General features: G+C 38.0%; 2 protein-coding genes across 2 annotated transcripts in view; one reads left to right on the top strand and one right to left on the bottom strand.

Annotated features, from left to right (window-relative positions):
* Window positions 1-10,589, bottom strand: part of WTAP (WT1 associated protein) — an 80,408-nt gene extending 69,819 nt beyond the window's left edge. The window contains exons 1-2 of the mRNA XM_069070353.1: window positions 10,418-10,589; window positions 5,912-6,018 (exon numbers count right to left, since the gene is read on the bottom strand). Coding sequence (XP_068926454.1) covers window positions 5,912-5,942 — 31 coding nt within the window. The 5' untranslated portion in view covers window positions 5,943-6,018; window positions 10,418-10,589. The remainder of the gene's footprint in view (window positions 1-5,911; window positions 6,019-10,417) is intronic.
* A 92-nt stretch (window positions 10,590-10,681) lies between these two features.
* SOD2 (superoxide dismutase 2) lies at window positions 10,682-22,061 on the top strand. The gene is made up of 5 exons (XM_069070357.1): window positions 10,682-10,850; window positions 12,035-12,237; window positions 15,364-15,480; window positions 19,534-19,713; window positions 21,779-22,061. The coding sequence occupies exons 1-5, from the start codon at window positions 10,828-10,830 to the stop codon at window positions 21,922-21,924; spliced, it is 669 nt and encodes a 222-aa protein (XP_068926458.1). The 5' UTR covers window positions 10,682-10,827; the 3' UTR covers window positions 21,925-22,061.
* Window positions 22,062-23,302: the final 1,241 nt, after the last annotated feature.

Raw genomic sequence — 23,302 nt, 5'->3', positions numbered from 1 at the left:
TAAATAGATGCTACCTATTATTTTAAGGAAGGCTCCACTTATTCCTATACTTTCTAATGTTTTTAATAGGAATGGATGTTGTATTTTGTCAAAAGCCTTTTCTGCATCTATTGAGATGATCATGTGGTTTCTGCTAGTTTTATTGTTGATATGATCAATTATACTGATGGTTTTCCTAATATTAAACCATCCTTGCATTCCTGGAATAAATCCTACCTGATCAAAGTGTATTATTCTTGAGATAAGTTGCTGTAGTCTTTTTGCTAGTATTTTATTTAGAATTTTTGCATCTATATTCATGAGGGAGATTGGTCTATAATTATCTCTTCCTGATTTAGGTATCAGTACCATATTTGTGTCATAAAAAGAATTTGGTAGGACTCCTTCTTCACTAATTTTCCCAAATAGTTTGTAGAGTATTGGAATCAATTGTTCTTTAAATGTCTGATAGAATTCACTAGTGAATCCATCTGGCCCTGGAGATTTTTTCCTAGGGAGCTGACTGATGGCTTGTTCAATTTCTTTTTCTGAGATGGGATTATTTAAGTAATTTACTTCCTCTTCAGTTAATCTGGGCAACTTGTAGGTTTGTAAATATTCATCCATTTCCCTAAGATTGTCAAATTTATGTGCATACAATTGGGAAAATAATTCCTAATTATTGTTTTGATTTCCTCTTCATTGGAGGGAGATTCAATTGGGTAGAGTTCTCAAGTCCTTCAAAATTGCTTATTTTTTTACAATGCATTTATTTGCAGTATAAATTATTCTCTTGGTTCTGTTCACTTCACTTTTTCATAAATTCAAAGTAAGGTTCAAGTGACTCCTATTTCCTCAACTTCTTACTCCTTTGTATAGACTTTTACTTGTTCCTTTTGATTATATGAAATAATAAGTCCTCCCCATTCTTTTCTTTTTCTTAGCATATCCTTTTCCTCCTCCCTTTCCCTTCTCCTTTTAAGATAATCAAAACATGACAAAAACCACCCTTGGGTTCTCCATCTGATGTGATACTATGTCCCTTGCTGACATCATGGTTCTTTAGGAGATGTTTGTATTTTGTCCTTATAAAACCTTATCTGATTTCTCACTTCATGCTAGATGGCAATAATATGCAGTGAACCCACTTGTTATGTTAATATTTTCTCCAGGAATGTTTGGTATCCTAGTAGTAGAAAAAACTGACAGTAGAGATTACCCAGGGTTGGGATTTGCAAAGTAGATGGCAGCAGATCCAGAGGGGGGCATGGAATTCTACATTGTTAAGGGCATTATTGATCATGGAAACTAGGCTTGACAGGGAGACAAGTGGTATTGGAAGGGAGGAAGATAAAAGTTAGGAGGTGCTGGGGGATGAGGTGAGGTGAGGTGTGGTTTCTGGAGGAGTAAAGGAGTGGAGTAAGTAGAATGAGTGGAAGATAAGAAGATTTTAGGCAGAGGAGGGAGTTTGAGAACTCTTGTACTTATAAGAATATCAAGTGATAACAGGGTCCCAGGTGTAGCTGAAGTGAAGCGGACATGTAATTACATTGTCTATCAGTTTTATGATAGCTAATAAATGCATGCCATGAATAAGGGTTCCTAAGCAATAATTCTTTGTGAGAAGCAGCCTGGTGTAGTTGTTAGCAGGGGAGGGGAGAGAGGAGCAGAAGGAAGAGAATAAGCATTTTGATAGTACCTACTATGTGACAAGAACTTTTTTACAAAAATCATTACCTTGTTTGAACCTTATAACAACCCTGCAAGATAGGTGCTATTATTGTCCTCATTTTACAAATGAGGAAATTTGAGGTTCAGTAACTTGCCCAGGGTCATATAGCTAGCATCTCAAGTTGGATTTGAACTCAGGTCTCCTTGACTGCAGGCCAATGCTTTGTACCTGACTGCGCCACCTGACCTCTGACTTGAACTGACCATGTGAATTTGGGCAAATGACTTGATCTCTTATCAGGTAACTTTCTAAGACTATAAGTTTCATAACATTCTTAGATGTGTGTTGGTAGAGGAATTCCCATTATCAATAAAATCACAGGTAGAGAGAAAAAAAACCCCAAAATCTTTGCATTCTTACTTGTCTTAAGGTCCATTATTCTATTCTAAGAGCTTTGTGAAATGATTAAATAAAAATTAAGAAGTTATAAATGACAGTAGAAAAACTTAAATTGTAACTTTCCAATGACTTCAACAGCTATTTCAATATTAAATTATATCTTATGGGTTCCTTCAGAACTCAGATGAACATAATATAATTAGCAGTGCAAATTAATACATTTAATAAGGTCCTCAGACTCATCCAGGGTTTAAAAAATTAGGCTGGGAGTAAAAGAACAAAAATAGAGGATACAGCCCAAAGGACAGTTACTCTCTTCTTCAGGTCTTTGTTTTTAGGATCCTCAGATATGTTGTCCCTATGACCTAGAATTTGTCAGAATGGCTGATAAAAAGCTTTTGTAAGTAGATAATCTTTTGCAAAGTTGCCATCTTTAGTTACTAGGCCATCTTGACTCTTGTCTTGCCACTGGCCTCAGATGGCTCTGGTGGAGAGAGTGAGGTTGATGACTTTTCTCAGTTCTGCCTCATTTCAGTCCAATTCACAACCAAATTAAGACATCACCTCCATGATGTCATTGGTTCTCTTCAAGAGTCAAGATCAAACAACAACTACCATCTTTAGTCACTATAGCTAAATACCTCCTCTGGTCCCTCTTAGTTAATTTTTGTGTCTGACCTTTAGAGCTTACTCACTTTTTCCCAATGACTAACAATAAACTACTTGAGGGCACATAAAAATTCAGATCCAACATGTACACTGTGCCTAGCACAGTGCCTTACATGCAATGGGAGCTCAGTAAATCCTTATTGTTGTTTAGATATTTCAGTCCTGTCCAATTCTTCATGACTCCATTTTGAGGTCTTCTTGGCAAAGATATAGGAGTGGTTTGCCAATTCCTTCTCCAGTTCATTTTACAGATGAAGGAACTGAGGCAAACAGAGTTAAGTGACTTGCCCAGGATCACACAGCTAGTAAGTGTCTGAGGCCAGATTTGAACTCAGGTGTTCCTGACTCCAAGTTAGATGCTCTGTCTACTGTGCCACATAGCTTGGATCCTTATTAGATAAATATAATTGACCACTGAAATTAACCACTTTTTTCTATGATCATGTAACTAGAACATTCCTTAAACCTGACTGATGAAAGGGGGAAAGGAATGGGAAGGTGTGGGAGACTTGAGGAAGGAAGAGAAGGTATGGAATAGTTTCTATGGGGAATGAGATAGGAAATCAATTAGGGAGGAATAAAAGGACTTTCTTACTGCAATGAGGGAGCAGTAGGAGTTAAATAACATAAATTTATAATGTCTTCACTATACACAGTTCTGTGACTTATTCCAGCTTTATTCAGTATCAAGTGAGTAGGAGTGGAGGAGGCGGTAGTGGGAGAAATCTGGGTCTGAAGTTTGATAAAAGATGAGCAGTGATAGGATACAAGTTTGTGGGATTTGAGAGTAGGGGACAGAATAGAACTGAAATGGCCAGCAACAGGATTGTGACTGGAAAGGGAGCAGAGATAATGACCTGAGAAAGTGTGGAAGAGTGGAGGAACTAGAGAACATGAGGAGGGTGAAGAATAGTTTTAGGAGGGCTGAGGCATAGGTAAAAACGGATTTATGGTCAGCTAGAAGAATATCAGAGTTTCTGGTAATGGTGAGATTCAGTGTGTTATCTATCACCTCTATATGTAGTTGAGGTAGAGTGAAGCATTAGGTCATGGGATTTAAAGAAGCTGAAGAACTGGGAGTTTGGAGAGACTGAAGAAGCATCAATGTGACTATTAAAGTCTTATAGTATAAGGGCAGGAGTTGAGGAGGAGAGGAAGATGGTGCTGAACTTCTTGGGAAAGGAGGGAGAATGACTTGGGAAATGGTATAAAACAGCCATCATGGTTTGGATTAAGTGGAATATCTCAATTAAGTGAACTTCAGAGGGGAAGAGCTTGGGGAATGAAGGGTTAAAGGGAGAGTTTGGACATGGCAGTGGGGAGTAAGGAGTAGTATGACTCCTTATACAAGACTAGGGTGTCAGGCATGGTGAGAGAAGGTATACCTAGAGCTGGAGAGGACAGCTAGGGAAGCAGTGTCATCAATCTTTTTATGTTCTTTCCATTTACACTGTTGTCAGTTCATATACATATATATGTATCCATATGTATATACAAATATATACACATATGTATGCATACACATACATTTATATATGCATACCCGTATGCATGTATACAGCACATTGTGTGTATATACATTTATATATGTATGTACACATGTGTTCCTATATATTTTACATACATATATACATGTATAAGTATGGGTGCGTATATATGTATACTCATTCTTCACACTCATTTCTTCTTAGGGCACAGCAATATTCCATTATATTCATGCACCACAACTGATTAGCCTTTCCTTAATCAATGGACATTTTCCGTGCTTTAGTTCTTTGCTACTACCAAATGTCCTGCTGTAAATACTTGATGTACATCCAGCCTTTATTTTCACTAATGTATCTTAGAATATTCTTTATAAAACTTCTGTCTTGATCTTCTGTAACTGATGTTGGTATAGAAATTGCAGTGAATTCCTGATAGTACTTTTGCATAAGCTCAACAGAAGTACTTTAAGATAAGTATCAGAGGAAGTAATATTATTGACTTTGGGTACGCATGACATCAACTCTGTCCACATCCTTATTTATTCATGTTCCCAAGGAGAACCTGTGACTTTTAGCTGTCAATACTGTATCTTTTTTTTTTTAAATGAGTATCAATATTGGCATACTTCAGTTTTTGCAGCAATGTATCAACTCTGATTTTTTTTTACAAAGATCTCACATTTAAAGTACTAATCATTCAATAAATATTTTCTAGTATCTACGTTAAAAATAATAGCAACTGACATATATAGCACCTACTATGTGCTTTCCATTAATGATCTCACTTGATCTTCACTGCAGCCCTAAGAGGTCGGTACTACTATTATCCTCATTTTACTGATGAAGAAACTGAGGCAAATGGAAGTTAAGTGACTTGCCAGGGATTACACAGCTGGCACATGTTCTGAAGCTGAATTTGAACTTAGGTTTTCCTGACTCCAGGACCAGTGCCCTATCCAGTGTGCTACCTATACCATATATAATAAAGACAGTCTAAAACCTGTGAAATTCTTACCCTCTCCATTATTCTGCTCCCATCATTGCAGAAGAGTAATAGAACCACACACAAATGAAAACCATTTTGTGTATTTCTTTGTTTCATGCACTGCTATGGTCAAGGTCTTTCTAACCAATTGGCCAGCCTTGTGGTGATGAACATCTTTAGCTAGATTAGTTATTTCACTAGCACATACAATTTCACTTGGACCATATTTTCAGCATTTACAGGCTAGAGGAACCTATCTAATGTTTGAGAAATCTCCCAATGAACCATCGTAATAGGACCTCAGGTTTAATCTTCCCATCCAATCTCACCTGTACATCACTGCCAGACAAATAACACCTCAGATAGTCATACAAAACCCATCAGTGACTCCCCATTGTCTTTTGCATCAAATTTAACTCTCTTACCATACCTTAAGGAAGTGAAATAATTTGACCCTAACCTTCCTATCCAACCTAGTATTTTGTACTAATCTCTGTCACCCACTCTCCCTTCTAGATTCCCTGTCCTACAAATAGTTACACTAAATCTTACTTCAATGTTTTATAGGACTAAAGGTTTAGAATTGGAAGGGACCTCAGAAGTCTAGACCAACCCCTTTATTTTATAGATATGAGGTTGATTTAACCAAGGTAGTAGTAATAGAGCTAGGATTTGAACTCAATTCCTCTAAGTCCAGGCTATTTTCGTCAGGATACTTACTCTTGTCCTTTCTTTTCCTTGAGTCATTCATCCTTCTTCTTATTCAAAGTTTATTCATCTTCTAATTCATGTTAATTTCTCTTTACTAGTAGAGGTATGCAGGCTCTCTAAAAAAAAGTGTATGCAGAACACACTTTTAAATTTAATCTGCATTATTAATATTTTCTCCTACACTTTCTTAAGTTTATACTATCAACAAAACAATGAAACAAGCCCTGGTTTGTATTGCTTGCCAATTTCTAAGTTGTAAATACTCACATTGAAAATTAAACAAACAGCTGTCACAGTGGCTTAAGTCACCTCCAGCATATTTTTGCCCATATCCTAGTAAGAAGCATCTTGATGTAGTGGCTGTTGAGAGCTGAGGTCAAGCCCTACCTCTGACACATACTGGTCCTTTGACCTCAGGCAAGTCACTAGAACTCTGGGCAATTCTGCAGGACAGAATTGGTGCAGTTGCATAGAAGATCCTGACATGTATTGGTAGAGGTAGTTTCCTCACCTGGAAAATCACTGTAAGAATGAAATCACAGGGAGTGGAGCCAAGATGGCAGCATAGGAGCAGGAAAACTCCCTGTGTTCCCTCCATAACCACCTCAAATACCTATAAAAATGACTCTAAACAAACTTTAGGGCTACAGAACCCGCAGAATGACAGAGATAAATAAATCTCCTGCTGAAGAAAGCTGGCAGGCAGAGAGGAAGGGTTCACTGCAGCCTGCTGGGAGCAGAGCCCAGCCCCATGAGTCTGTGGTTTTAGCCTCAGGGTGGCCCGACCAGCCATGGCTAGAGGGAAGTTGGGAGAGTAGATCACCAGCAGCTGTGGCAGTTTCCAGAATTATCAACCCATAAATGCCAAAGACAAAGTGAGAGGTCAGTGTAGACTTTGGGAACAGGGAGTCTGGGAGTGTGGTCTGGCCTCTGCCCTGGGAGGGAGAAGTGGCTGAGGTGTGGCAGCCACTGATGCATGGCTGCTTCAGAGCTCCTGGCCTGCAGATTGTAGGGAGACCAAGCAACCATTCTGAGGGGTAATCACTCTTGCTTTAACCTGCTTGGATCTGGATGGCTGTCTAGGGTGGAGGTCCTGGAGTGTGTGACCAGTGAGCCAGAGTGTGTGGAGGCTTCAGAGAGGGCAGCCAACTAATAGCTCCGGCAGATGAGAAAACCCCAGCAATTTGCGACAAAGCTCCCCTCTCTGGAAGCAGAGCCCTACTGTGGCAAAAAGCTCAAAAGTCAATTAATTGAGTGGCAACATGAGCAAGCAAAGGAAGCAAAGAAAGCACAGTAATCCAATTTTGGATTCCTTTTTTGGGGAAAAAAAGGATAAACGCATGGCACAGGAGGAAGACAGCAAAGTCAGAACTCCTGCACCAGGAGGTTCCAAGAAAACTATAAACTGGTTACAGGCCATAGAGGAGCTTAAGAAGGATTTTGAAAACCAAATAAGAGAAGTGGAGAAAAAATTGGGAAGAGAAATGAGAACCATGCAAGAAAATTATGAAATGAGAGTCAACAATCTGACTGAACAAAATAATACCCTAAAAAATAGACTAACTCAAATGGCAAAAAAGGCTCAAAAAGCCAATGAGGAGAAGAATGCCTTAAAAAGCTGAATTTGCCTGATGGAAAAAGAATCTCAAAAGCTCACTGAAGAGAATAATTCCTTCAGAATTATATTGGAGCAAATGGAAGCTGACTTTATGAGAAATCAAGATACTATTAAACAGATTCAAACAAATGAAAAAATAGAAGGCAATGTGAAATATCTCATTGGAAAAACCACTGACCTAGAAAATAGATACAGGAGAGTTAGTTTAAAAATTATTGGAATACCTGAAAGCCATGATCAAAAAAAGAACCTAGAAATTATCCTTCAAGAAATTCTCAAGGAAAATTTCCTTGATGTTTTAGAACCAGAGGGCAAAATAGAGGTTGAAAGAATCCACCAATCACCTCCAGAAAAAGATCCCAAAAATAAAACTCCTAGGAATATTATAGCCAGGTTCCAGAGTTCTGAGATCAAGGAGAAAATATTACAAGCAGCCAGGAAGAAACAATTTGAATATTGTGGAAACACAATCAGGATAACTCAGCATCTGGCAGCTTCCACACCAAGGGATCAAAGGTTTGAAATATGATATTCTGGAGGTCAAAGGAGCTGGGATTAAAACCAAGAATCACCTACCCAGCAAAACTGAGTATCATGTTTCAGGGGAAAATATGGTCATTCAGTGGAATAGAGGACTTTCAAGCATTCTTGATGAAAAAAGCAGAGTTGAATAGAAAACTTGACATTCAGATACAAGAAGCAAGAGAAGCATGAGACGGTAAACAGGGAAAAGAAATCATAAGGAACTTATCAGAGCTGAACTACTTATATTCCTACATGGAAAAATGATTATTGTAACTTATGAAACTTTTCTCAGTATGAGAATAGTTGAAGGGAATAGAAATGTGTGTATATATATACATATATGTTTTTTATACATACATATATATGTCTATATAGGAGGGTATACGGGTGTATGAATATATATGTGTGTGTATATATGTATATAGGTGTACATAGAGGGCACAGCACCAAGTGAATAGGAAGGGGTGATACTTAAAAGGTGAAATTGAGAGGTGAGAGAGGAATATAATGAGAGGAGATGGGGAGAGACAGAATGGGTGTAAATTATCTCATATAGAACAGGTAAGGGAAAACTATTACAATGGAGGGGAAGAATAGGAAAGCAAAAGGGAATGGGTCAACCTTACTCTCATTGAATTTGCCTTAGGGAGGGAATGACATACACACTAAATAGGATATCTCACCCTACAGGAGAGTAGGGGGGAAGGGGATAAGAGTGGGGATGATGGGGCAGGTTGAGGTGGAAGGAAGTTAGAAGCACACACTTTTGAAAAGGGACAGGGTCAAAGTAGAGAATAGAATAAGTGGGGGTAGGGATAGGATGGAGGGAAATATAGTCCTATGTCTTTCACACTATATGCACTATAGAAATGTTTTGCATAGCTACACATGTACAGCCTATATTGAATTGCCTATCTTCCCAGTAAGGGTGAGTCATGAGGGAGGAAGGGAAAGAATCTGGAATTCAAAGTTTTAAAATCAAATATTTGAAAAAGGGGAAAAAAGTTGAAAGTGATGAGAATATTTCAGAAGTTTTCTCTCCTTTTAGAATGTAAGCTCCTTGAGGGAAGATACTGTATTTTTGCCTTCCTTTGTATCCCCAATGCTTAGCTCAGTATTGGTCCACAATAAATTCTTAATAAATGAAAAAAAAAAGTTAAAAAAAAAAAGAATGAAATCACAGGTCCAATCCCTGTTCCCCCATTCTATGCTTCCTTCATCTGGTTCTTTCTCTGAACCTTTCTAGCAATAATAGTGTCTACCACTGAATTTAGCACTCATTTGAATTCCACTCATTGTTTAGTGAACCATCTTTTAAATAGACTGTCAGCCTACCTGAAGGCAAAAGCTTTGTTTATATAAAAAGACACCTAGATGGTACACTGGATGGAATTTTGGACTTGTAGTCATGAAAATCACTAAGACCTGAGTTCAAATCCAACTTCAGATACTATCTGTGTGACCTTCAGTCAGTTAATTTAACCTCTCGGTCTCAATGTCCTCACCTGCAAAATGGGGACAATTATAGTACCTACTTCAAAGGGTTTTTGTGAGGGTTATTAAACTAGATGCTGAGTTTTAAGAAGAGGTTGCTAGAGGGGCAACCTATGGTTCTGGGGTGGGGGTTATTCTTAAAGCCATTACCTAGCACAGTGTTGTAAGAGGGTAGCAGGTGCTCAGCAAAGCAAATATTTTATTGACTGACCTGGCTCTTTGGGGATGAAGTTTTACTTGACCAGTTTTCCATGTGTGGTCTTGGATTAGGAACCATCCCACTTCGCATGAGAAGCCTTTCCTGATCCCCTTTTATGCCAATGCCTTTCTTCTGCTGATTATCTCCAATTTATCCCGTATGTATCTGTTTGCTATAAGTGGGTGCTTAGGCAATGTTGACTTATTGATAACTGGCGTCTCCTCCACTAGACCGTGAGCTCCTGGAGGAGCAAGAACAGCCTATTGCTTTTTTTTTTTCTGTCTCCATCACTCAGCACAAAAACTGGTACAGAGTAGGTGACTAATGAATGCTCATTAACTTATTGATCAGAAAAAAAAAATAATAGCACTACCTTACATTTGTATAGCAATTTAATTTTCAAGTGTCTTTTTTTTTTTTTTTTATATATATGCACATAGGTATTCAGCCAAGCAAGAATGGAGAGTGCTGACCTTGAAGTCAATAAGGCCCTAGTTCTAAAATGTAATTCGGTCTACGTTTCGTCACATCTTTAAATCGCACGCCGGCCCACCCGCGTGTTCTCCTCCGCCTAAGGTCACGCTGATCACGTGCCTGCAGGCATCAGCCGGAGAAGTGGAACCCGAGCTAAGGGGGGGGGGGGGGGGGAAAGGGGGACGCAGATTAACTCCTTTCTTACCGAGGAGTCCAAGCCCCAAGAGGGAGGTCACCGAGGTGTGAGTGGAGGACTCCTGTCTTTGATAGAGGAGACCCGTTTCTTTCTTCAACACGCTACTGGTGATACGACCACGACAGGAGGCCGTTTACTTGGATTCATTCAGAATTTTCTTCGCTTTTTGTAACACGATGGGATGGATAAGTGCTCGGAGTGCTGTCATATGCATCGGTTCTCCCCTTCCGGGGTTGGTAGCGGCGGGCGGAGGGCGGTGAATGCCGGGAGGGAGGAGGGAAAGGGGCGGAACCGGAAGGGGTGGAAGCCGCCGTCCTTGGTGTTGTGATCCCCGAGTTTCTGCCCTAATCTACGCGTGGTGTTTGGTGCTCTGGAGAGCGGCGGCTGGGGCTGCATTGCTGCAGCTGGCGATAGCGACCATGTTGTGCAGGTTGATGTGCAGGTGAGGGGAGGGATCCAGGGTCTGGGGTCGGGGCCCGTGGCTCCTGCTGGCGCCCCTCTCGTGGTGCCAGGCTGCCAGGGACTGGGTCACCGATGGCTCAAGGGCACGCTCGGAGCCGGGACCGAGGTAGTCCGAGAGCCCGAACCGAAAGTGCAGCTTGGGCCTGCAGTGGGAAGGGTGCTCTAACGCTGCTAACCCTGCTGGAGCTGGGCAGCGGCCCTTACCCCGCCATCTGTGTTGTCTGCCTTCGTGAGAGTGTAAGCTTCTGGAGGGGGACTGTCTGTTTATGTTTGTACTCTCCGTGCTTAGTACGGTACCTGACCCTTAGGTGCTTAATAAGTGCTGCCGATCTGACGAAATACTGTGGCAAATCCCTTACTTCCCCTTTTTCCTCCTTCCTCCCGATGACCTCCATTCTGGAGCCTTTCAAGGGCCGGCCTGTTGCTGAATCCCAGTGCTTTTTCAGGATAACCTGCGCCTTTTGCTATTAGACCTACGTTACTTAGCAGCAACCTTTTCCCTGTTCTAGATTTGCAGCCAGAAGGGAAGAAGAGATAGAAAAGGACTTATTACTGGTTCGACCAAACTTATCGCAAAATGTCCTCGTGCATTTTAAAAAATATTAATTCATGCCTCTAATCCATTGTCGGTGAGACGGGCTCCAGGGGTGGGGAATGTGCGGCCTCGAGGTCACACGTGGCTTTCAAGGTCCTGGGGTGCAGCCTTTTGACCAAGTCCAAGTTTTACAGAACAAATCCTTTTATTAAGGGCATTTGTTCTGTGAAGTTTAGATTTAGTCAGTGGGCCGATTTTAAGGCCACGTGTGGCCTTGAGGCCGAACGTTTCCCACCCCTGCTAGATGAATTCAGCCAATTGACATTTATTTAGCAATTACTCTTTGCTAGGCACTATACTAAGTTGAGGATACCAAAAAAAAGACAAAAGACCAAATTCCACTGTAAGAACTGTCAAGTTTATTTCCTGGAAAAAATTTCACTGTCTCTGAAACCAGTGTGAACAAGGAATAAACAATTAAGTTTATAAAATTACTAATCTCTTCTCTAAGCTTAAAGGAAACTAGATATGTTGGTTATTTCCCAATGCCCCTTTATATATTAAAAGCAGTTTAATGGAAAATTTTGCTAATTTCTTGTAGTGACTTTTTTTTTTTAATATCTTTGCAGGAGAACCAGTAGGTTAGTACCAGCTTTGGGATGCTTGGGCTCTAGGCAGAAGCACAGCCTCCCTGATTTGCCTTATGATTATGGTGCATTGGAGCCTCATATTAATGCACAGATCATGCAGTTGCATCACAGCAAACATCATGCCACTTATGTGAATAACTTGAATGCTACAGAGGAGAAATATAAAGAGGCCCTGGGAAAGGGTATGTGAAGTCACAATTAATATTAGATTAAGAAACTGACTAAATGGTAAATATTGAAGTGGAAACACTTATTGACATATTAAAAATGTTCTTGTGTTCAGGTAAATCATTGTGATACTTTTTTCCTTTAAGGGATTATATAATTGTGAAAACCTTTTTTTCTAATGGTATGGTCAATTCCAGAATAGGACTTTAGCTTGATATAAACTACTCAGCTATTTTCTCAGCCAGAAAAATGTAAGCTTGAGTCTCTGAAATGTGCTCATATATAGAATTGACTTGTGAATTATATATATATGCTCATATATAGAATTGACTGAATTAAGCATGGCTGTTCTCATAACATTTTGGCTAGATACTGCTGGTATATGTAACAATCATTTCATAACTGTTTAGTCTAATAAAGAACCACTTTGGTTTTTCTTCGTGTTAGCAATTAAGAATCATTACTTTCTTGTCCCCCTCTTGGAGCTATTGCAGACATCTCCAGCCATGCCTAGAGTGCTGAGGTGCTATTCTGTTTATCTTACTTAAGTAAAGACAGACATGAGTAGAAGGGTCCCTGGTCCTTGTACACAAAGTCAGCTTGCTCACTGAAGAGGCCTCTTTTCTGTTGAGTTGAGGTTTCTTCATCAGAAAAACATTTTTGAGCATACTAGATAAAGGGATTCCAGTACTCCAGGGAGGTTTGTCTGCAAGTACTGATTTCCCCAGTCATCTGAGAAGGTGGCTTTGGCAATTTCTAGTTCCTGCCAGGTACATTTGTTAGAAAATTTTAAATGCAAGAGGAGATCTGTTAAGTTCCTTTTTTAGCAGGGAGAAGTGATGGCTAGTTATCGTAATGCATTATGATCATAATAGTAAGGATCAGTTTTGTACCTTCAGGCTTTGTATTGCTGGGCTAACTTTACTAAAATAGAGATTAAAATCCATGCTGAAGATATCTATTTCGTTGTATGTTGAATTGGGTAAAAAAAAAATTGTTTGACATTAGTCACCAAGAAACCAAGAGGTCTTTTATTTAACTTAGACAAAATTTTGTAATTTTCAAAAAATTATCCTTAGTAGTTATTCTAACTTATCCTTCCTTAGTAGTTTTTTGTTCAAAGTAGTAAAAAGTTCTTTAGTCTCTATATTAATCAGTGATTTGTATATTATCATATTTAATATCACATTTCACTTAGATTGATAACATACATGGTCTAAGAATTTAGATAATTCCATTTATATAAGAATTTCATATTTACCAATTTATTTAGTTCACATTTTCCTCAATGTAAGCTTTTTTCCAGAGCTGAATTTTTTATCTTACTAACTGGTGGCACCTGCTGGCAAAATATGGTATTAAAAACTGACTCTAATGTAGATTCTCAGGAAAGAGTGAATTGATTACTTTTTAAGTAATTGTGGAGAGGATTCTCAGTTGTGGGCAGAACTGATTTAGCGGAAGAGCTGATGAAATAGTATAAGTGGAAGGGGATCCCACAATTGCAAATGTGTTGCAAAATTACTTCTAGCCCTAGTGTATCTGACTTTCATCTTAAACCTTTGTAAAGTTTTAACTTCACTTTGTAAACTTTTAAGTTCACTTGTTGAGGTGTTCCTTGTGGTGAGAAAAATTTTCATTTTCTGAATTTAGTAAAGGAAATCACTGGAAAAATGAGATTTTTTTTATAACCAGTATTACTGGAATATAGCTTTTTTTAAAGTGTCAAAAATAAGTCATTCATTCTCTGTGCCTTAGTTTTCTCTGTGATAAAATGAGGAGGTTTAACTAGAGACCCTGGAAGATCCTTCCACTTCTAGATCTAGGATCTTTTAAGTCACAGCCTCCCACATCCCATCACTTTCTTCCTCTGTGAGTTGGGAGGTTGGACTGGATAGCCTCTGAGGTTTCTTCTAGTTCTTGATTTACGATACTGTCCTCTCATGGTCTTATGTATTTTTGATAGAGATATAATAATAGAAATTATCGTAGGGTTGTCAAACACTTCTTTTCTTATACTGATAAAACCCATCTCTATAGAGCAAAACTATATAAGAAAGCTGTGTGGCATACTGAAGAGGGTCTTTGAAACTGGAAGACCTGAATTCAAACTCTCATGTGATCTTGTTTAAGCTTAAGTCATTTCACCTCCCAGTACTCCAGAAAACTCTTAAGACTGCCCTGTACAGATGAATTGCTGTTTCCAACAGGTCTTTCCAGATTCCTTTGTATTTCCTGTACTTGTTAAGTCTTATTTACATTACGGCATTCTAATAACAATTCTTTTTTGGGGTACAAACCCATGATTTAATTGATCTAGGGAATTTGTGTTTGGGGAACTCCTTCCACTGATACAGATCAGCAGCCTCTTTGTGCCCTTGTTTTAGCAAGTTGAGGGTGTGCTGAGAGGGGTTGTGTGCTTTGACTAAGGTGAGCCCAAGTCTTGACTCCGGGGCTGGCTCTTTGTTCATGATGACACACTGCCTTTACAGTTCCACTATATTAAGGTATCATTATTTAACTACCCCTCTTTTGTTGTACATTTCTATTGATTCCAGGGTTTTTTTTTTTGCAGTTATTTTAAATGTTGCCATGAAAATCTTTGATCCTATAGCTTTTTTGTTTGTTTTCAGGGTATGAGCCCACCAGTAGAGTTATTAGGTTCAAGGGTGTTATAATTTTTAAAAATTTTACTGTCTAGGCTAGATTGCATTCCAGAGATTTTTGACATGGTAGCATTTTGCAATGAATAGTGTGTGTAGCTTTTTGACTCCCAAAATTGTTGGAAAAAATTTGCATTATATAATTTTGACTTTTGTTGTTTGATTTTGTGTGTAAAATTTGATCTCTGTAGCAAAAGTGTAAATTTTTTGAGGGCAAGGACCGTGAGACAGTGTCTTTGTCTCCATCACAGTTGCCCAGCAGTGTGTCTATTGAATTCAAAGTATGTGTTATGAGGGAACTTTTTTTCTTTATGTCCCTATATTCTTTACATGGAATATGGAATCATGGGCATTTTTAGACTTCTGAAACTAGTAAAGATGGTCTAGTTCAGTCCTTTCCTTTTTTTAGATAGAAGATTCCGAAATTCAGAATAAGGGTTTTGAGAAATTAACTTTTGTTTGCACTTCCCTTTTCAGGTGATGTTACTGCTCAGGTAGCTCTCCAGCCTGCACTGCGGTTCAATGGTGGCGGTCATATCAATCACACTATTTTCTGGACAAACCTTAGCCCAAATGGTGGAGGAGAACCCAAAGGTCTGTAGTGGTATGATATTAGCCACATTTTAGTCAAGAGAGTAGTAACACTTATTTTAGTTAGAGGTTACATCAGAGGGGAGGCCAGGTAGCACAGTGAGTAAGAGCACTGGCTCCAGTGTCGGGATGACCGGGGAATCAAATCCGGGCTCAGATACTTAGCACCACACCCAGAAATAACTGGCCCTGTAACTTTGAGCAAATTACTTAACCCCGATTGCTTTAAAAAAAAAAAAAAAGAAGTTACATCAGACTTTCTGTAATTGTTAGTGGTCGCTCTCTTGGATGTGGTTACCTGGTACTAGAAACACAAAACTGCTTTTTTTTCACAATAACAGACATAAAGGGAAGTCCTTTTAGGTAGTTAAATATTTGATGAATTTAGGTAGTAATGTAGACCAGCTTACCTTTGAATGAGGTAAAGCATTTTATTGTTTCCCAATGTGGGACAATCAAACTGTTACTTTTAAATATACTTTTGCTTATGGAAAGGGAACATTTAAAAGTTTATTATCTGGGAAAAATGTTTCTTGAGTGATTAAAAAGTTAGTTATGTTAGCAAGTCTTGCCTTTAAACTGGGTTTATAAATGTTTTTTTTTTGTTTTAATTATAAGATGATTGTCTAATATTTCAATAAAAGCGGCCAGACTTTAGAATCATATATAATAATAAGTTCCAAATATTTGTTAGAAATATATATATTAACATGAATAAAATAACAAATATCCTATTTACTTGTAAACTACATTTTGTTCTGTGTAATTTTTCTGCTTTTTTTTTTTTTTTGCAACTTTATCATCATTTCAATATGTTACACTCATTGAGACTGTAATAGGTTGTTGTTGCCATAATAAACTTTCTTTTTTTCTCTTATTCTTCATGAGCCTGTGGACCAGTAGGAAATTCTTTAAGCAAAAATACTTAATTATCTCCTTCAGCTGAAGAAAGATGTTGAACACAATGTAGTCTTCTCTTGCTGTGGCCCACATTGATCTTTACTCAGTTATTCCCCACCATATTAACTTCCCTCTGGTTTCTAGGTTTCCTTATGAGTAGAATGAAATTACAATTCTAATACCTATTTTCTCTGCACAAAGCAAAACGAAACCCTATCTTTTTGGTATACTTTTCCAAAGCCTTATTTTTATTATGATTCTAATTGTATTCCGTTTTACTTCCTTGCTATTTGAGCTCAGATGTTTTATTGCTGGCTTCTTTAATTTTGTCACCTGTGAATTTCTGAGTGTCTCTACTATTCTTCCTACATTGTAGCCACTGTCAGTGGTATATCCAAGTTGGAAGAAATAGTGGGGCTGTTTTCTTCCTCTTCCTTCATTTAAGGCCTTTTTGTTTTTCATTTAAGGCCTTTTCTGTTTGCCAGATTCCAAGTAAATATATTTTAACCAGTCCTTGATAGGTGCAATTCATCTGTAGATGCAAACTGTAATGACTACCGTTTAAATTGTGACCTGGAAATCCAGATCCCTTTATCAGACACCATCTTTTTTAACCACTTGTTAAGATTGTTTTTTTCTTCTGGAGCCCTGTTTTTTTTTATTACAGCAGAGATAAATATATCACCTTTGTCTCTAAGGAAGAAAAGAACAAGTGTTTATTGTCTACTGTGTGCTAGGCACCGTGATAAGCACTTTACATATATTATTATTATTTTTTTAAAGCAATTGGGGTTAAGTAACTTGCTCAAGGTTACATGCCCAGTATTTCTGGGTGTGGTACTAAGTATCAGCCTGGATTCGATCCCAGGTCATCCCGACTCTGGGGCCGGTGTTCTTACTCGCTGTGCTACCTGGTCACCCCCATATATTATTTCTTGATCCAACAACTCAGGTAGTTGCTGTTATTATCTCCATTTGATATTTAAGGAAACTGAGGCAAGCAGAGGCTAAGTGACTTGTGTAGGGCTATATAGCTTGTAAGTGTCCAAGGCTGGATTTGAACTCGGGTCTTTCTGATTCCAGGCCCAGTGTTCTAACCTTGTGGTGGTATTTAGTGTTTTTGAGACAGTTACTTTCCTCTTCAAGGCTTCATCCTTAGAGATATGTCCTTTTGTATTTCTGTTTTTGGAGGGCAGTTGGGGTTAAGCGATTTGCCCAAGGTCATACGGCTAGTAAGTGTTAAGTGTCTGAGGCCGGATTTGAGCTCAGGTCCTCCTGACTTCAGGGCCTGTGCTCTATTTACTGTACCACTTGGCCGCCCTCCTTCTGTACTTTTTTGCCACGTGAATCACCAGAAGTGTATAGTTGTCATCAAGTTTGACAGGTGGTAGGAGGTTCTTAGATCCTTAGATCTCAGGTCCTAGATGTGTGTACTGAGGAGAGACATGGGAGGAGAGAAATCTCTCTTTTGTTAATGACAAAGCAGTTCCCCAGTCACCTATCTATCTCTTTTTTCTCTTTTATTGAGTGATAGCTCAGCTGATGGTGAGATAATATTTATAAAGAATTTAGCACAATGCTTAGCATATAGAAGGTGCTTAATAAATGTTTAGTCTTCTTATTCCCTTTCCCTTACCCCTGTCATAATTATGGTTCCATATAATTTTCCTTAGAGCAGAGGTGTCCAACAAAGACCCCACAACACTCCCTAATGCCTCCTGAACCAGATTAAAATGTAATTGGGAAAATTTAAATTTACTAAAATAAATAAAAACACAATAAAACAGATATTTTTAATATGTAGTTTTCTGAGTCATTATACAGCAAAGGGAATCCATTTCTATTTGAGGTTTGACACCTTACCTTCAGAGGATAAGTCGCTGCTTCCTTCTGTGAAGGTCTAGCTCCATTTTGTGGGAGGAACCGTTTCTGGGTTAGTTCTAAGTATTTGGTGGTTCTTTTTATCCCATTTTTCTCTTTTTTTCCTACCATCTGATCTTCTGATGTTGGTCAGGATATGCTTTTGATTCTTCAGATACTTGTCCTTCTTCGTATTTGCATTGAAACTTCATTTTTTTTAAAAGAACATTTTATTTTATTCTTCTTGAAAATTGGAAGGTGGAATGGCATTCTTTTGAGCTCTTGTTCTTTCTCTCCTTGGTTGGAGAATAGCCTGAACTTTGAGCATAGTTAATAGTTCCTTGGTTCTAGTAGGACAACAGCAAAATTGTCCCTATTTCTCATATTTCCCATGAGCTGAGAGTCTCATTACTTTTTTTTACTGGCTGATCCTCATTATTTTGTTTAGAATCTTGTGAATGGTCAGAACAGTGATCACATCCACATACAGACTTTTGTACAGAAATGCCTAAGACATTGTGAAGCCAAATAAAAATGGATTGGGTATATCACCTGTGTGGTTTGTGAAAGATAAAATGATGGAGGAAACTAAGGTTTGACTTTCCAAGCATATTGATTTATTAAGCAGTGCGTGCCAGTTGCCCAGCAAATCAGAACTAGTTGCCTTCCTCAGCTTTGGCACTGGACCCTCAATACAGGAAGAGATAGACTTTTATGCATTACAAACAATCAAATGAGACCAATTAAAAAAAAACAATTAGCTAGGATACAAAATTAGGTAATCTGATTTCTAATTGGAGGAAAGATTAGGTATGTTCCAAGTTGAAAAGGGGAGAGTGAATAGGTGCAGTTCCCTGAATTCAGACAAAGAGGCGTCCCACTCCCCATCAACTGTCTGTGTACAGTTAGAGAAACATGGAAACAATAACTGATTATTCAATGTGGGGCCAGTTTTTGGATAAGATGTATGGGTTACTTGAGATGTATAATTTTGAGAAAACTCCTTGTGTCAGTCTTACGATCTGACTGTCTTTCTGGTCAGCATAACCTAGGTCCTTAGTTAACTTCAGGCCCAGCATTCTATGTACTTTGCCACCTAGCTGCTACTAATTACTTCACTTTTAAATACTGCTGTCTACATAGTACTTCAAATGGCAATATAGGCTAATCATGTGTACTGTATGTAGTGGGTAAGGGTTGGAAAGGCATGTCCTATCTCAGGTAGTATAATAAAAGATTCTGTACTTAATCAGAATGGTGGTGCTTATTGTGGTTCCATTTTTTTTTTCCTAATAGGAGAATTACTGGAAGCCATCAAACGTGATTTTGGTTCTTTTGAAAAATTCAAGGAGAAGTTGACAGCTGTGTCTGTTGGTGTTCAAGGTTCAGGTTGGGGTTGGCTTGGCTTCAATAAGGAGCAAGGACGGCTGCAGATTGCTGCTTGCGCTAATCAAGATCCTTTGCAAGGAACAACAGGTTAGAGATCTGGATGAAAAAGGATTAAACATAGAAGAAGTGGTGGTTGTCAAGAAATTAATAGAGAAATACTTGGGAAGAATATCAGCAGTGTGTTATGTAGCCTTATGTATAAAAATATCTCCTAGAGTGAATAATATAGAAAGTATTTCTGAGTAAGAGCAGCATTTTTGAAAGGTTTTTTTAAAAAAAAAATTGAAAACTCTTAGATTATAATAAAAAAGTGCAATTTTATAGATAGAGCAAAGTTGGCAATAGAACCAACAGCTTAGATATTAGTATGTAAAAAGATGTTTGTATTTAATTTAACAAGCCCTTTATTTCATAATGAGATGATATTTGTAAAATGCTTTGCAAACCTTAAAGCATGATAAAATGCAAACTTATTATTACCAGGTAGATGGGCCCTGGTCTGTGCATATACTTTCATGTCTTGAAAGTTATCATTACAGAAGCTCTAGGATAATTTCAGGACATTGAGAATGAAACACAAGTTCTTCTAATCATTACCTGTTTGGCTTTTGGCTAAGACATATCTATAATCAAATCAGTGATATTGAGGTTACAAGAGGCAGTGACATTGGGGATAAAGCTTGGGGAAGGCTTAGGTTCGGATTTTGCTTTTGCACTTATTGGCAGTGTGACTTGGCAAGTCATGTAACCTTCATATGCCTTAGGTGCCAGTCTTCATGCTGACAATCACAAGTCCTTTTCATCACAGAGCATAGTAGCAGTCTTACAGATGCTAGTATTGCAGGGAGTAGACTATTGGTCTAACCTAGTGATGTGTATGTTCTCATAAAACTGCTAATTTATACATACCATGAATCTCTTTAACATTAACATAAGCTGTATTTTTATGAAATATATGTTCCACTTGAATCCACTTCATTTCCCTTGTTAATACATAGTTGCCACTAATGTCTGAGACATACTTTATTTGTTTGCTATGAAATTAGCCCTGGGGATCAGATCTGGGTCCCTATGCGGTTGTTGAGTCTTTAGTATCTGCTTTACAGATGTGTGGGCAAACCTATAAACAGAAGTCTGTGTGTATAGTGTTAATGATAGATTATGTTCATATAATGCTTTATGGTTAAACAACATTTTGTACATCTCCTTTGATTTTCACAGCAGTTCCAGGTGAGGTAGTGTAAGTGTTATGATCCTTATTTTACAGGTGGAGTAATTGAGGCTTAGAAAAGTTACTTGCTGTTGTGTCTGACAATAAACAGTGTTGAATCTTAGAAGTCAGTCTTTTGACGCCAAGTTCAGGGCTCACTTTTTCTTACCACGCTGTCTCCATAAGTAATGAACAATTTTAAAGATGCTTACATTAAAACCAAGGAGGTTGTAATTAGCCCCTTGAGGACTTTCTCTATTTTTTTAACAAAGATGTCAGTACTTACAGTGTACTTTTAAAAATTGTTAAAAAAAAGTTCTACTTAATGATTTTCCTCTAAATTAACACTTTCTGATTATTCATCACAATTTTCACAGTCCTCAGTATGGTCCATCTGCAAGAATTAATAAAGTACTGTAGAAAGTGCTATAAATACAAATGCAAGTAAAAAGAAATACAATCTTTGCCCTCAAGGAACTTAGATTCTAATAGGGGAAAACAGCACATAAAGGGAAACTGAAAGGGGAGAAGGGAACAGAAGACGTGTGCAGAGATTGGTATAGAGGAAGTCTGGAGTACAACCTAGAGAAGAACAGTTCTTGCCTTGCCTGGGTGCTCTCCTTAAATCCAGGTTCTGGGAGAAACCATCCAAGAGAGGGAGAGGTTGCAGGATGATTTCTCCCACTGTGTGAATCTCTAGATTAGAGTGAGGCTTCAGGACGAAGAGCTAGTGTAGCCCGGAGGTTTAAATGAACTTTTACAATTATAGGATTTATTTTTAAGCAGGTCTTTTATTTGGATATTTAATGGAAACACTAGCAAAAAATAGTTTGAAATATAATTTGTATGAAGCAGGGAACATGGGAAGTCAAAAGGGAAAAATCTGGAATTGGAGATATTCTGCATTTACTGATGTGTACCTTTTTTTTTTTCTTTCCGTAGGTCTTATTCCTCTACTAGGAATTGATGTGTGGGAACATGCTTATTACCTTCAATATAAAAATGTTAGACCCGATTATCTAAAAGCAATATGGAATGTAATTAATTGGGACAATGTAACTGAACGGTACTCGGCCTGTAAACAGTAAAGCATTGGCATACTCACTGTTTAAACATCTGCTCTTGTTGAAGCTATTTTTGTAGTGTATGGAACTGTAATCTGTTAATGAGTTGTTGTTCTACAGAACTCTCATATAACCTATTAAAATATGTGCATTCAAAGAAATTGTTTAATGCCATGAAAGGTTTCTTATTTTCAAAGCTTTTTGGTTTTGTGCAGTAGTGGTATGCATAATAACTTTAGGGATTGAGTGTGGGTCATATGAATGTTCCAGGTAGGCTAGGTGTTTAATGAGCACGACTGTTGTCTTGATTAAAAAAAACCACCACAACAACAAAAAAGCACAGCCCAGATGTTTCATTTCCTTCTTGTGATAATTGCTTCCAGGGAGGTCTTTAATCCTGTGGTATAGTAAGTTTAATTTAATTCTTGACCCTGATTATCTAACAGTGAAATCCATTTAAGAACGTGGCCTAGACACGGGCAGCTAGGTGGCACAGTGAATAGAGCACTGGCCCTGGAGTCAGGAGGACCTGAGTTCAAATCTGGCCTCAGACACCTAACACTTACTAGCTGTGTGATCTTTGGCAAGTCACTTAACCTCAGTTGCCCTCCAAAAAGTAAAAAAAAAAAAGTGACCTAGACTGGGGGAGGAGCAGGAGGGAGAGAGAGAAATTGAAACTCAAAATAAAAAAAATGCATATTAAAAATTTTACATGTAATTTGAAAACATTTAATGAAATAAATAAAAATATATTTAAAAAAATAAAAAAGTTCTACCAAAAACTGATTCTTTTTTTTGTAATGATTTTTAAAAACAACTTTTTTTTTTTAATGTAGCAGAGATTATGCAGAATTCTGTTGTAGAAAAACTTTCTTGAAATGGTTTCAATACCATTCCCTCAGACAGGTTATGTCACAGTTATCCTCACTTCCCCCTAGATTGAGCTTTCCCTGGTAGCAAGATAAGGTATCAGACACAGAGACTTTTGTCGACAGCATATACAAAATTCTGTCTCTTACCTCTGCCAATGGGGGAAGGAGGTAGGATGCATTATCTCTGCTCTGAGATTGCCATTTGTTTTTCCATTCCTTAGAATTCAACTTCCTCTTAGTGATTTGTTAATTTTTTTCTGTTGGCAAAAATGACATGATTTTAATGCATGTTATGAGAATCCTTTGTATACAAATACCTTAGCAATACATGGTATATGTCCAGCATTGCTTCTAACTTGAGTTAGTGTCAGAGTCTATTTTATTCAAGGTCTGTGAGTGATCTTGTACTTTTTTTTTTCACATTAATGAGGATCAGACAGCTCTCCTTTTCTGTCTTCTGTTACTTTAGAGTCAATGGGGAAGATGAAGTAACATTTCATTTTTAATTACTGAAGTGTTTTTTAATGTAG

The sequence above is a fragment of the Petaurus breviceps genome, unplaced genomic scaffold (assembly GCF_028583685.1).
Source record: "Petaurus breviceps papuanus isolate PSGF00001 unplaced genomic scaffold, PetGlider_PUasm1.0 90808, whole genome shotgun sequence".
NCBI lineage: Eukaryota > Metazoa > Chordata > Mammalia > Diprotodontia > Petauridae > Petaurus > Petaurus breviceps.
Note: the sequence above shows the minus strand (reverse complement) of the source record. Positions and strands in the feature narration are given on the sequence as shown.